Source organism: Otolemur garnettii, unplaced genomic scaffold (assembly GCF_000181295.1).
Source record: "Otolemur garnettii isolate 467f Iridium unplaced genomic scaffold, OtoGar3 scaffold00032, whole genome shotgun sequence".
NCBI classification, from domain to species: Eukaryota; Metazoa; Chordata; class Mammalia; order Primates; family Galagidae; genus Otolemur; species Otolemur garnettii.
The window spans coordinates 8,698,027-8,713,116 of NW_003852427.1; the positions used below are offsets into that span (position 1 = coordinate 8,698,027).

The window sequence follows — 15,090 nt, forward strand, 5'->3', positions numbered from 1 at the left end:
ACTCGCTTGAGCCCGGGAATTAGGATTATAAAATCCATGCTTTCCTGTATTTGTTTACACATAGTAAAGCCCTCTTGAAAATGAGACAACCAACCAGGCTAAATTGCCAAATGTAAAAATTTGTTTCTATGGGTCAAATAATGAATTTACTTATTCATTCATTCATTCGAGACAGAGTCTCACTCTGTTGCCTCAGCATTTATTTATATTTATCTATCTATTTATTTATTGAACAGAACCTCACTCTGTCACATTGGGTAGAGTGCCATGGCATCACAGCTCATATCAACCTTAAACTCTTGGGCTCAAGTGATCCTCTTGCTTCAGCCTCCTGAGTAGCTAGGGCTACGGGCATCTGTCATAACGTCAGGCTCATTGTTTCTATTTTCAGTAGAGACAGCGTCTCACTGTTGCTCAGGCTGGTCTCAAACTCCTGAGCTCAAGGGATCCTTCTACCTTGGCCTCCCAGAGACCTAGGATTACAGGTGCAAGCTATTGCTCCAGGCCCAAATAAAGAAATATCATGCATAAACTAGTTCATTTAATTTTCTGACTTGACATGAGAAACCTCTCTATAAAACATCTTTTAAGAGTATAGCAAAAACTTTTTCTATTCTGATTCCAATGAAATAATCATATTATACATTTGTTCTATATGCACCTAACACTGGGCACTATCCATGAGAAATAGGCAAATGTGGCAAGTAAAAAAATGCTTAGATCTTATTTTCTACCATTACTGGAGGTTCACAGAAAACTAACCTTAAATTTAGATAATAAATAGGTAGTTAGAAGACTATAACTATTCTAGAAACCTATCTGTATGACATAAAATAATTCCTTTCCAAACTAATTAATACTCATTTGGTATAAGATGGAAACAGTATAATTGAAGCACATACAATATCATAATTATATAACATGAATCCAAGGACCTTCAGACACTAGAAATAAATGCAAAAGAAATGCTTTCTAAACTTGAGAAGTTTAGATCTTATTTTCTACCATTACTGGAGGTTCACAGAAAACTAACCTTAAATTTAGATAATAAATAGGTAGTTAGAAGACTATAACTATTCTAGAAACCTATCTGTATGACATAAAATAATTCCTTTCCAAACTAATTAATACTCATTTGGTATAAGATGGAAACAGTATAATTGAAGCACATACAATATCATAATTATATAACATGAATCCAAGGACCTTCAGACACTAGAAATAAATGCAAAAGAAATGCTTTCTAAACTTGAGAAGTAAAATAAAACTAAAGATTTTTAAAATGTGTATGATTGAAATAAATATAATTGGGAAGTCATTTTAAATTTACTAAGACCATAAAACTAAAGAGTTCAATTAAATTCAAAGAAGGTGATCAAATTTGGCTATATTATAGGCCAAATTTATTTATTTTGATTAGAAAAAGGCCTTTATATTGAGCACAGGTGACCATTTGAATTTAATAAATGCCAGTGCTTTCTGATTGGGTATTGAAATTTAAATCAAGAGTTAGAATTTGGTGGCATTTTTGAAGCAAAATTTTTCCTTTCTTCATTGTGCCAAAAGGCATGCATTTGTTAAGACTGCCCAACCAAAACAAATGTGAAAATTAATCTGAATGTTATGTGATCTAAAATGTTAACCTGTATAACAGAAGTAAATTCTCAAACAAAAGATATTCATTTCAGGCAGCACCCACAGCTCATTGGGTAGGGTGCCAGCCACAAACAACAAGGCTGGAGGGTTCGAACCCTGCACGGGCCACCGAAAATAACAATGACAACTGCAACAATAAACAAAAAGTAGCCAGGCACTGTGGTGGGTGCCTGTAGTCCCAGCTACCTGGGAAGCTAAGGCAAGAGAATCGCTTAAGCCCAAGAGTTTGAGGTTGCTGTGATCTGTGATGCCACAGCACTCTACCCAGATGACAGCTTGAGATTCTGTCTCAAAATAAATAAATTAATTAATTAATTAAATAATAATTTCAGAACATTCACTGCAAAAGTTCTTATGATTAAAAATTTTAGAGGTCATTGATGACTCTGATAAAAGGTAGCCAGGACCTAGGCATGTAGTCCTTTTAACAGATGATTATTCCAATACCAAAGTTTTAATTGTCTTTAATGAAAAGTATGGCAAATCCTACTCAGAATCTGTGATTCTTAAACCTTGAAATTTTCTGGTCCATCAGTTAGAGTAAGTAAGAGTGAACCTCAAAATTTCAGGCCAGGCACAGTGGCTCCTGTCCATAATGCCAGCAACTTTCTGAGGCCAAGCCACAAGGATCACTTGAGGCCACAAGTTTGAAATCATCCTGTGCAAAACAGCGAGACTCCATCTCTACCAAAACTAACAAACACACCTCAATATTTCTCCAGCAGAAAAATTACCCCATGTATAGACATGTACTTATGAGGAAAGAACACTTTTAAACTCAACAAACTAGCCTATAACCAAAAGGAGTTATAGAAATGATCTTTTATTACCTGAGCAACATCCTCAAGTTTATTCCACTTGATTGACAGCAATAATTTTGGCAGTGACTGTGGGAAATTCTCTCTGCAGTCTTGTCGCAATGTCCAAATAAGATCCATTTCATTCTCACAAAGTTGAGACAAGGGATCCCTGTCCAAGATTTCCTTCAGTACAGCAAGAAATTTCTTTCCACCTCGACTCTAAGAAAGTAAAACACTCATTATAGAAAATAATTGTATAAACATCATTTGCAGTCAGCAAATTTAGATACAATGATTTACATATATAATTTATGAGCTTTAGCACATTAGATAAAAACATAATTTCTGAAGAAATACACAAAGGTAGGTCCTTTATAGAAGTTTTATTGCTCAATATTAAATTTGTAAGCTAAGGATGAAGAAAATTATTCTGAAAACAGTTCTTAAAAAGGAAAAATAGTGTTTTCAAAAATCTAAATACAGTAGAACCTCTATCCCCTAGTAAACCATCCTCTACACTGACTTCCTCCTTTTTTTGGCAGGCGTCCTGCTGCCCTGTACAGAGTGTTGTGGTGTCATCATAGCTCACAGCAAACTCAAACTCTTGGGCTCAAGCAATCCTCTCGCCTCAGCCTCCTGAGTAGCTGAGGCTATAGGCATGTGCCACCATACCCAGCTAGCATTTTCTATTTTCAGTAAAGACAGTGTCTCCCTGTGGTACGAGGTGGTCTTTAACTCCTGAGCTAAAGCAATTTACCCACTGTGGCCTCCCAAAGTGCTAGGATTACAGGCATGAGACCCCATACCCCGCTGACCACCCCCTTACGTTAACCTAATATTCATAGATCAGACATCCACCACATAAACATATCAGTAGATATAGGTCTAGTTCTTTATGTTGACCACCTTCATATGTTGCCCAGTCTGTTCCAGTGCCTTGGGTGTCAACTTACTACTACTGTATGTAGTACAACTTATAAGAAGGTTCAAGTTCTACCGTGCTTGAAACGTATAAACACTAGGTGGCAGTACTGCTTTTTGACTTAAAAACCAAGTAACATCTGAACTGAAATTTTTCTTTAATTTTCTAATTTCCACAAACAAACAAAAACACAAACAAAGTCGACCCCAGTGTACCAGAATAAAAACAAAAGTAACATCTGTGCCTTGAATTAATGGCATAAAATCTCCTAAGATTAACAAAAAGATATTGAAATAGAAAATTTCAATTTTACTTCCCTGGTGGCACCCGTAGGGGCGCTGGCCACATACACCCAGGCTGGTAAGGTTCGAACCTAGCCCAGTCCAGCTAAAACAACAATGGCAACCACAACAAAAAGATAGCTGGGTATTGTGGCAGATGCCTGTAGTCCCAGCTACATGGGAGGCTGAGGCAAAAGAATCGCTAAGCCCAAGAGTTTGAGGTGGCTGTGAGCTATGATGCCACAGCACTCTACTGAGGGCAACAAAGTAAGACTCTGTCTCAAAAAAAAAAAAAAAAAAAAAAAAAAGAACTCTTGATACTTACTGACACATTAGCACTATCACTGCTTGCGATCTCAGCTGCTTTTTCAATAATCTGTTTAAGAAAACAATTTTAATTAAATTTGGCTCTCATATTTGTAGAATTAAGTATAAGCGAATAAAACTATACTTAGCCTGCCTACATTCACTCCAGCATTTCTATGCCTTATAAAACAAACATGAATTTTAAAAGTAAAATGATACTTCCCAATTGCTTCAAACTCTTGACAGAAGAAAATAATGGTAAAACTGTAAGAAACTGAGACTCCTAAGGAACACAATAATTATCTGTAGAGAAAATTAGTAGGCATGTTGTATATGTTAAACCTTTTTTTTTGAAATATAGGTAAATGAATTCTAGTTAAAAAAATTCAAATGTAGGCTTGGCGCCTGTGTCTCAACCAGCTAAGGCACCAGCCATATACACCTGAGCTGGCAGGTTCGAATGAAGCCTGGGCCTGCCAAACAATGATGGCTGCAACCAAAAAAAAGAAAATAGCCGGGCGTTGTGGCAGGCACCTATGTCCCAGTTACTTGGGAGGTGGAGGCAGAAGAATTGCTTGAGCAGAGGAGTTGGAGGTTGCTGTGAGCTGTAATGCCACAGCACTCTACCCAGGGCAATAGTTTGAAGCTCTGTCTCCAAAAAAAAAAAAAAAAAGAAAAAGAAAGAAAATCAAATGTATATAGTAATTACTAAATGCAGAATAAGGTTTTGTCATTATTTATTCCTCAGTATCAAAAGCAAAAGCAATAACAAAGGAAAAGTCTAAAAAATATCTTTTTAATTCTTTAATTTCAAAGAGGACCTTCAGGCTTGGAGCCAGGAATTTCAGGGTACAGTGAGCTACAGTGAGCTATGGTGAGGTCACTGCACTCTGGATTAGGAAACAAGGCAAGACCCTATCTCTTAAAAAAATAAAAATAGGCTCGGCACTTGTGGCTTAAGTGGCTAAGGTACCAGCCACACACACCTAAGGTGGCAGGTTTGAATCTAGTCTGGGCCCGCCAAACAACAATGATGGCTGCAACCAAAAAATAGCTGGGTATGTGGTGGGCGCCTGTGGTCCCAGCTCCTTGGGAGGCTGAGGCAGGAGACTCGCTTGAGCCCAGGAGTCAGAGGTTGCTGTGAGCTGTGATGCCACAGCACTCTACCCAGGGGGACAGCTTGAGGCTCTCCTCTCAAATAAATAGATAAATAAATAAAAATAAAAATAAGAAAAAGGTGGCCCTCATTCTTAATAAGAAAAGAACTCATTTGACCAATGGAAGATTAATGGAGAAAAGAAGATTCATGTCCTGTTACTGAGTTATACAAGCCTGAGTAAATAATTTATACATATTCTCATGTGTAAAATGTAGTTCCCATCCTATTCCATAGGTGGTTGTGATAAATGAGATTAAGGTTATGTAAATTAGGCAACAACAAAAAACTTGACTTGAAAAGAAAAATGTAAGCCGGGTGCAACTGCTCATGCCTATAATCTCAGCACTTTGAGAGCCCAAGTGGGAAGAATCACTTGAAGTCAGGTGTTGGAGGTTGTAGCTAGCTATGATCACACCACTACCACAGCACTCCAGTCTGAGTGACAGAGCAAGACCCTATCTCTTAAAAACGAAAAAAAAAGCAAAATGTATGCAATATTGTGATTATACCAATAAGCATTAAATTAAATAAAAAAGACTCAGAGAAATTTCCTCTTTTTATATTTATATTACTTATGATAATCATATATAAGGAATTATACCAGTTATAGACCTTGACAACTGAAGGAAAACCATTTGTTTTTGAGATGGGAGTCTTGCTATGTTGCCCAGGCTGCACTCAAACTCCTGGGCTCAAGTGAACCTCCTGCCTCCCAAATAGCTGGAACTATAGGTGCGTGTCATTGTGCCAGCATATACTTATTTACTTTGTGCCAGCATATAGTTATTTACTTATTTATTTTGAGACAGAGTCTCAAAGTTGTCACCCTGCGTAGAGTGCTGTGGAGTCACAGCTCACAGCAACCTCAAACTCCTGGGCTTAAGTAATTCTCTTGCCTCAGTCTCCCAAGTAGCTGGTGCCCACCACAATGCCTGACTATTTTTTGGTTGGAGTTGTCATTATTGTTTGCAGGGCCCAGGCTAGATTCAAATCCACCAGCTCCAGTGTATGTGGCTGGCACCCTAGCCACTTGAGCTAAAGGCACCAAGCCATGCTTATACATAGTTAATGACTAAAAGCTCTATCCTAAATTGATATTCTTGGAGATAGACTTTCTAAGGGGTTAGAAAAGGAAAAAGACTGGGAGGCCAAGGCGGGTGGATTTCCTGAGCTCACTCATTAGAGACCAGCCTGACCAAGAGTTAGATCCCATCTCTAAATATAACCAGTTGTTATGGCAGGCGCCTGTAGTCCAGGCTACTTGGAAGGCAGAGGCAAGAGAATCACTGCAGCCCAAGACTGAGGTTGCTATGAGCTATGACGCCATGGCACTCTACCGAGGATGACAAAGTGAGACTCTGTCTCAAAAGAAAAAAAAAGCAAAAGGAAAGTTTAATGAACAGTTGCAGAGGACTAAAGCAATGATGAAATAAAACTTTTCTTAAAATATTAGATTTAAAATATTTATATTTACACAGGATGACATATCTGTAAAAATGCTTCAAAAAGCATTTCATCTGATCCAAAAGAAACTATAACTATGGTGAACTATAACTGAACCTAATAACAGTCATGGCTAGGACTAGTAAATATACTACAAGTAGCTAAGGCTTATGGATAAATTCCTAAATAAGGAATAACTAAAGCACCACATAAATGTATTGGATGAGTCAAAGGTAGCCTTATCTATTTGATATATACTATGATACATGGTTCTTACTATATTTGTGATTTCTACCATAATGAGCACAATACTTAATTTGGTTCTAAACTGCTGGTCAGAAAAACACTTTAAAACAACCTGAAATTAAAAGCCATTTCTAAGATAAATAGAATTCAAATTAAAATGAAAATGAAGCAAACATTAAGTTTTATAAATTTAATCTGCATAATACTTTTTAAAGACTCCTCTGTTTCTGGTAGAGTTTAACATAAAATGCAATTATATTTAGAGGTAGGTTAACTTAAACATTATTTAGCATAATATCAATCTTTTAAACATAATTTATTCTCAAATGGATTAAGAAATTGAAGAAACTTTCTATTTATATTCTGAGAATTTGCTCAAAGATTTCCTCATAAAAATCAGTCCCAATCATCCCTGAAACAAGAATGCCAAACCTGAATATAAAAACAGATTGACAGTTCAGCTCTCTTAGCATATAAACTGGCATATACCTATTTTAGACCCCAACCAGATAATCTCCGTGTCCCCAAGATAAACAGTTTATACACTAAGGAAATGTATTTAAAAATGGAATTCTTTCATATATGTTATATAAAAATAACTACCTTAGGAAGCCCTAATAATAGTGATAGTTATCAAAATCATCTGTTCTTGGCTTGGCGCCTGTGGCTCAAGCGGCTAAGGCACCAGCTACATACACCTAAGGTGGCGGGTTCGAATCCAGCCGGGGCCCACCAAACAATAATGGCTGCAACCAAAAAAAATAGCTGGGCATTGTGGTGGGCGCCTATGGTCCCAGCTACTTGGGAGGCTGAGGCAGGAGACTCGCTTGAGCCCAGGAGTTGGAGGTTGCTGTGAGCAGTGAAGCCATGGCACTCTACCCAGGGGGACAGCTTGAGGCTCTGTCTCAAAAAAAAAAAAAAATCATCTGTTCTTTGAATATCAGTTCTAACACAGCAGTTTTACCCTCAATCCCTGAACCAATATACTGGACATGTTTCAATGAACATTTTATATGTTCAGAATTACATATCAATACATTAAGAGGCCCTTTAAAGACCTCAAGACTTTTTATGCTTTCCTCATTTTACAAATAAGGAACCTGAACAAACCCAGGACTCATCTTTCAGGGGAAAGATGAACTTAGCTTCATCTTTCTCCTGAACCAAGCTGGCAATGTGTGGGAATGTGTGGAAAGAGAAATAGACCTACAGAGCTTACACTATAAACATATAGAGCCAATTCAAACATTGCATGCATAGAGTAGAACATTAAATAATTAGCTTACCTTATCGAAGGGAGGGTAATAATAAGGTTGTTTTTTAGTCTCTGGAAATTTAATGTGTAAAGCGGTTGCATTTTCAGTATATGGATTTGTTTGAACAGTTCCCATTGGATTCAACATTTCTTCAAGTTCATCTAAAACATGCAAAAAATTTGATTCTTAAGAAATGTCTATGAAAATATAGAGGGAGCAAGATGGCAACTGAGTAACAGCTTCTTTGCAACCGGGTGCGATGAGATTGGGGAGAGAAGACTCTGGGCATCTCTGGCTTGTGGGTTCTGCCCAGAAACATCCCTTTGGGGACACAGGGAAACAGTGAGAGACTTTTGGACCCCAGGAAGTGAACAAAGGCAGTGGAGAACTGGCAAGTGGTTGCATTCATTCGGTCTGAGGCTGTGGCTGCCATAACTGTAATTACAACAGCAGTGAGACTGCACACGGGGAAGGCCTTCCCTGTGGGCTGTTTGGTTTTTTTGGACTTGGGCACTCGGTTGAACTACCTTGGGAGAACTTAGGCGAGAGTGCGGATGACTTTAAGCATTGTCTATGGCCCCAGACAGAGCTGCTGAGCAAGAACAGAGCTAACAGTGTTTGGTTGTGGGCTGCTGGTTGTGGGCCAGTGAGCAGCCATTGAGGGAGAACTGCCCCTGCAGTTCTGCCACCCTCAGAGGCCCAGAGCGAAGCTCAAGCTCGGAGACCTTGGGCAAGTGATCTAGTGACTGAGCAGCACCCAAGGCTGCGACTGAGATGCTGGGGAAGAGTGGAGATTTCAGTGTTCGGCAGTATTAGGGCAGCTTGCAGCCTCAGTCCTCAGGGGCATAGAGTGAGACCAGTTTTGGCGCACTGGATAAATGGGCAGCCACTTTAGAAGAGATCCCAGCAACAAGTGCTTTTCTGGGAAAGCTTCTGCTTAGCCAAGGTTAACAGTTTAAATGTCTTTTAAGCTAGCTGAGGAGAGATTTAGGCTCTAAACTATGCAGGGTTTGAGAAATCAGCAGAGGCCTCCAATCTCCATCTCATACAGCTGTACCAGCATTGTACTTAACATCTCATACTCCAGAAAATCACCTGTTGCCCAGACAATATTCAGTAAGACATATATACTGCTTTGTTTTTGGTTTTGTTTTTTTCTATTTCAACATTGTTCCCCTAGATTGTTCTTTATTTTCCTTTTCTTTCTTCATTTTTCTAGTTTAAATATAATTTTCCATTGTTGCCTTCTTTAATAAATAAGAACTTCATTTTTGCTAGTGTTTCTGCCCCTATTATTCCCCCCCGCCCCAGTTTTATCCCATAAAGATTTCTGTTAGTTTGTTTTGGTTTGACATATAGTATTTTTGTCTTTCCTATTTGGTGAGGGTAGGGTACTGTGCCTGAATAGGCTGGCAAAAAGTCACTGACCTCAAGGAAACCATCCAACCCAGCACCCTCAGAGGTTGGGGGTTTTAAGGCTGGGTCAAAGTACTCTACTGTACACTTTTATTACCCTGTCTCTCTCTTTCTGTGCCTTTCTTCTTTTTGTCAATATTCCTTTTATAAACCCCCTTCTCCTATCTCTTTTTTCTTTTTTTAAATCTTTTTTCCCTTCTTGCTTTTCAATCTTCTCATCCTTCTGGTTCTGTACCAAAAGGATTCATCGAAACCTTAGGCCAGAGGCATGGTAACTTAAAGAGCAAGAGGAAGTGAAAGGAGAATTAGGGCAGGGAAACAGATAAAAGAAAACACCCATGAGGAAGAATCAGCAAAAAAATCCTGGCAACATGAAAAAACAGTCCAGAGCACCCCCCCTTAAAGATCATGATGTAGCTACTGCAGAGGATTCCACCTATAAAGAAATGTTAGAAATGACAGAAGGGGAATTTAAAATAAAGATGACGAAAACAATGAAGGAAATTGCTGAGAAAGTGGAAAATAACCAAAAGTAAATCCAAAAACAGAATCAAATAAGAGATGAACAATATAAAGAATATACAAAGGATATAGCAGAGCTGAAGGAATTTAAGCAGTCAATTAGGGAAATGACAGATGCAATAGAAAATCTCAACAACAGATTAGACCATGCAGAAGAAAAAATCTCAGAGGTAGAGGACAAAGCTCTTAAGAGACAGATAGTTAAAGAGACAGAAAAGAAAAGAGAGATAGCAGAACATTCAATGACAGAATTATGGTTCTTTATGAAGTGTTCAAACATATGAGTTATAGGTATCCCAGAAGGGGAAGAATGTCCCAGAGGAATGAAAGCCATACTAGAGAATATCATAAATGAAAATTTCCCAAATATCACCAAAGATTTTGACATACTCCTTTCAGAAGGATACTGGACCCCAGGTTGCCTCAACTCTAATAGAACTTCTGCAAGACACATAACAACGAACCTGTCCAAAGTCAAGAAAAAAGAAAAGATTTTGCCAGCTGCCAGGAATAAGTGTCAATTGACCTACAGGGGCAGATCCATCAGGGTGACTGCAGACTCCTCTAATAAAACTTTTCAAGCCAGACAACAATGGTCATCTACCTTTAATCTACTTAAACAGAAAAATTTCCAGCCCAGAATTCTATATCCTGCTAAGCTAAGCTTTAAAATTGACAGAGAAATCAAATCTTTTACTGATATGCAAACAATGAGGAAATTTGCCACAACAAGACCAGCTCTACAGGAAATACTTCAACCTGTTCCACACAGTGACCATCACAATGGACCACCAGCAAAGTAAGCACCCAGAAATTAAAGGACAGAACCTAGCTTCCACAATGATGCAAAAGACAAAACCAAGCAATGGACTTTCACTAAATAAGATGAATAGAATGCTACCACACTTATCAATTATCTCAATAAATGTTAATGGTTTGAATTCCCCACTGAAGAGGCATAGATTGGCTGATTAGATTAAAAAACACAAGCCATCCATCTGCGATCTGCAGGAAACACATCTAGCCTCAAAAAATAAATTAAAACTCAGAGTTAAGAGCCGGAAGACAATTTTTCAGGTAAACGAAATTCACAAGAAAAGAGGGGTTGCAATCTTATTTTCAGATACATGTGGATTTAAAGCAATTAAAGTCAAAAAAGACAAAGATGGTTACTTCATACTGGTCAAGGGAAAAATACAATAAGAAGAAATTTCAATTCTAAATATTTATGCACCCAACTTAAATGCTTCATGATTCTTAAAACACACCTTAATTAGTCTGAGCAATGTGATATCATATATTAATAACAGGAGACTTAATACTCCTCTTACAGAGCTGACAAATCCTCTAAACAGAAATTAAACAAAGATATAAGAGACTTAAATGAGACCCTACAACAGTGGTTCTCAACCTTCCTACATGACTCACAGGTTGAGAACCATTGCCCTACAACTGTGCTTCATAGATGTATACAGGACACTCCATCCCAAAACTAAAGAATGCACATTCTTCTCAGCTGCCCATGGAACATTCTCCAAAACGGATATCTTAGGATACAAAACAAACCTCAAAAGAATAAAAAGAACTGACATTTTATCTTGTATCTTCTCAGCCCACAAGGCACTAAGGTGGAACTCAACTCCAACAAAAAACATTCAACCCCACACACAAAGGCATAGAAATTAAACAATCTTATGCTGAATGACAGTTGGGTGCAGGAAAAAATAAATAAAAGAGGAAATCATTAACTTCCTTGAGCATAACAACAATGAAGACACAAGCTACCAAAACCTGTGGGATACAGCAAAAGCAGTCCTGAGAGGAAAATTTATCCCTTTAGATGCCCACATCCAAAAAACAGAAAGAGAGCACATCAACAAACTCACAAGCCATCTTATGGAATTGTAAAAAGAAGAACAATCTAAGCCTAAACCCAAAAGAAAAGAAATATCCAAAATTAAGTCAGAGATTAATGAAAATGAAAACAAAAGAATCATTCAGAAAATTAATGAAATAAGGAGTTGGTTTTTTGAAAAAATAAATAAAATAGACAAACCTTTGGCCAGACTAACTAGAAATAGAAAAGTATAATCTCTAGTAACCTCAATCAGAAATGATAAAGGGGAAATAACAACTGATGCGACAGAGATACAAGAGATTCTCTAAATACTACCAGCTATGCCCAGAAATTTGACAGTGTGAAGGAAATGGATTAATATTTGGAATCACACCCTCTCCCTAGACTTAGCCAGGAAGAAATAGAGCTCCTGCACAGACCAATTTCAAGCACTGAGATCAAAGAAACAATAAAAAATCTCCCAACAAAAAATGCCCTGGTCTGGATGGTTTCACATCAGAATTCTATCAAACCTTCAAAAAAGAGCTTATTCCCATACTGCAGAAATTATTCAAAAAATTGAGGAAGAATTGAATCTTACCCAACATGTTCTACAAAGCAAACATCACCCTGATACCAAAACCATGAAAAGACCCAACTAAAAAGAACTTCAGACCAATTTCACTAATGAATATAGATGCAAAAATTCTCAACAAAATCCTAGCCAACAGATTATAGCTTATCATCAAAAAAGTCATACATCATGATAAAGTAGGTTTTATCCCAGGGATGCAAGGCTGGTTTATTTTAACATACACATGTCCATAAACGTCATTCACCTTATCAACAGAAGCAAAAACAAAGACCATATGATCCTCTCAATAGATGCAGAAAAAACATTCCATAAAATCCAGCATCTTTGTCTAATTAGAACACTAAAGAGTATAGGCAGAGGTGGCACATTTCTTAAACTGATCAAAGATATCTATGACAAACCCTAAATAAATAGCTAGTATCTTACTGAAGAGAGTAAAACTGAAAGCTTTTCCTCTCCGAACTGGAACCAGGCAAGGTTGTCATCTGTCACCATTACTATTCAGCATAGTGCTAGAAGTTCTGTTCAATACAATTAGGCAAGAGAAGGAAATAAAGGGCATCCAGATGGGAGCAGAGGAGGTCAAACTCTCCCTCTTTGCTGACGATATGATCTTATACTTAGAGAACCCCAAAGACTCAACCACAAGACTCCTGGAAGTCATCAAAAAATACAGTAACGTCTCAGGATATAAAATCAATATCCACAAGTCAGTAGACTTTGTATACAACAATAATAGTCAAGATGAGAGGCTAAATAAGGACACAACTTCCTTCATCACAGCTTCAAAGAAAATGAAATATCTAGGAATATACCTAACAAAAGAGGTGAAGGACCTCTATAAAGAAAATTATGAAACCCTAAGAAAGGAAATAGCAGAGGATATTAATAAATGGAAGAACATACCATGCTCATGGCTGGAAAGAATCAACATTGTGAAAATGTCTATACTTCCCAAAGCAATCTACCTATTCAACAACATCCCTATTAAAATACCAACATTGTACTTTCAAGACTTGGAAGAAATGATTCTTCGTTTTGTATGGAACCAGAAAAAAAAACCTGTATTGCTAAGGCAGTTCTTAGTAATAAAAACAAAGCCAGAGGCATCAGCATGCCAGATTTTAGGCAGTACTACAAGGCCTTAGTGGTCAAGACAGCGTGGTACTGGCATAAAAATAGAGACATAGACATTTGGAATCAAATAGAAAACCAGGAAATGAAATTAACATCTTACAACCACCTAACCTTCAATAAACCAAACAAGAACATACACTGGGGGAAAGACTCCCTATTCAATAAATGGTGCTGGGAGAACTGTATATCCACACGTAAAAGACTAAAACTGGACCTGCACCTTTCTCCACTCACAGAATTGATTCAAGATGGATGAAGGACTTAAATTTAAGGCATGAAACAATAAAAATCCTCAAAGAAAGTGTAGGAAAAACACTGAAAGCTATAGGCCTGGGGAAAGACTTTATGAAGAAGACTTCCATGGCAATCACAACAACAAAAATAAATCAATGGGACTTAATGAAACTGAAAAGCTTCTGTACAGCTAAGGAGACAACAACCAAAGCAAATAGACAATCTACATAATGGGAAAAGATATTGGCATATTTTGAATCAGACAAAAGCTTGATAACTAGGATCTACAGAAAACTCAAATTAATCAACCTGAAAAAAGCCAACAATCCCATATATGGGCAAGAGACATGAATAGAAACTTCTGTAAAGACAAACAAATGGCTAACAAACATGAAAAAATGCTCATCGTCCCTATTAGAGAAATGCAAATCAAAACCACCCTGAGATATCATCTAACCCCAGTGAGAATGGCCCACATCACAAAATCTCAAAACTGCAGATGCTGGTGTGGATGTGTTGAGAAAGGAATACTTTTACACTGCTGGTGGGACTGTAAACTAATACAACCCTTTTGGATTTTTTTTATTTTTTGCAGTTTTGGCTGGGGCTGGGTTTGAACCCGCCACCTCCAGTATATGGGGCTGGTGCCCAACTCCTTTGAGCCACAGGTGCCACCCAATACAACCCTTTTAGAAGGAAGTATGGAGAATCCTCAAAGAACTCAAGCTAGACCTTCCATCTGATCCTGCAATCCCATTAATGGGCATCTACCAAGAAGGAAAAAAATCCTTTTATCATAAGAACACTTGCACTAGACTGTTTATCGCAGCTCAATTTACAATTGCTAAAATGTGGAAAAAGGCTTAATGCCCACCAACCCAGAAGTGGATTAACAAGCTGCGGCATTTGTATACCATGGAATACTATTCAGCCATTAAAAAAGATGGAGATTTTACATTCTTTGTATTAACTTGGATGGAAGTGAAACACATTATTCTTAGTAAAGCATTACAAGAATGGAGAAGCATGAATCCTATGTATTCAGTTTTGGTATGAGGACGATTAATGACCTAGTACACAGTGGGGAGTGGGGGAAGGGGGGAGAAAGAGAGAGAGAGGAGGATAGGAGAAAGGAAGAGCAGAAAGAGGGAAGGAGGGAGGGAGTGGGGTCTCAGTTTGTGACACACCTTTTGAGGGCAAAGCACAATTGGAAGAAGGACTTTACCTAACAAATGCAATCAGTATAACCTGGTTTCTTATACTCTCAATGAATCCCCAAT

The 15,090-nt window shown here is 37.8% G+C and overlaps 1 protein-coding gene across 1 annotated transcript in view; it reads right to left on the bottom strand.

Annotated features, from left to right (window-relative positions):
* PIK3CB (phosphatidylinositol-4,5-bisphosphate 3-kinase catalytic subunit beta) overlaps positions 1-15,090 on the bottom strand; it is a 71,014-nt gene that overhangs the window by 33,082 nt on the left and 22,842 nt on the right. Inside the window, exons 6-7 of the mRNA XM_023512994.1 lie at positions 8,100-8,230; positions 2,449-2,675 (exon numbers count right to left, since the gene is read on the bottom strand). Coding sequence (XP_023368762.1) covers positions 2,449-2,675; positions 8,100-8,230 — 358 coding nt within the window. The remainder of the gene's footprint in view (positions 1-2,448; positions 2,676-8,099; positions 8,231-15,090) is intronic.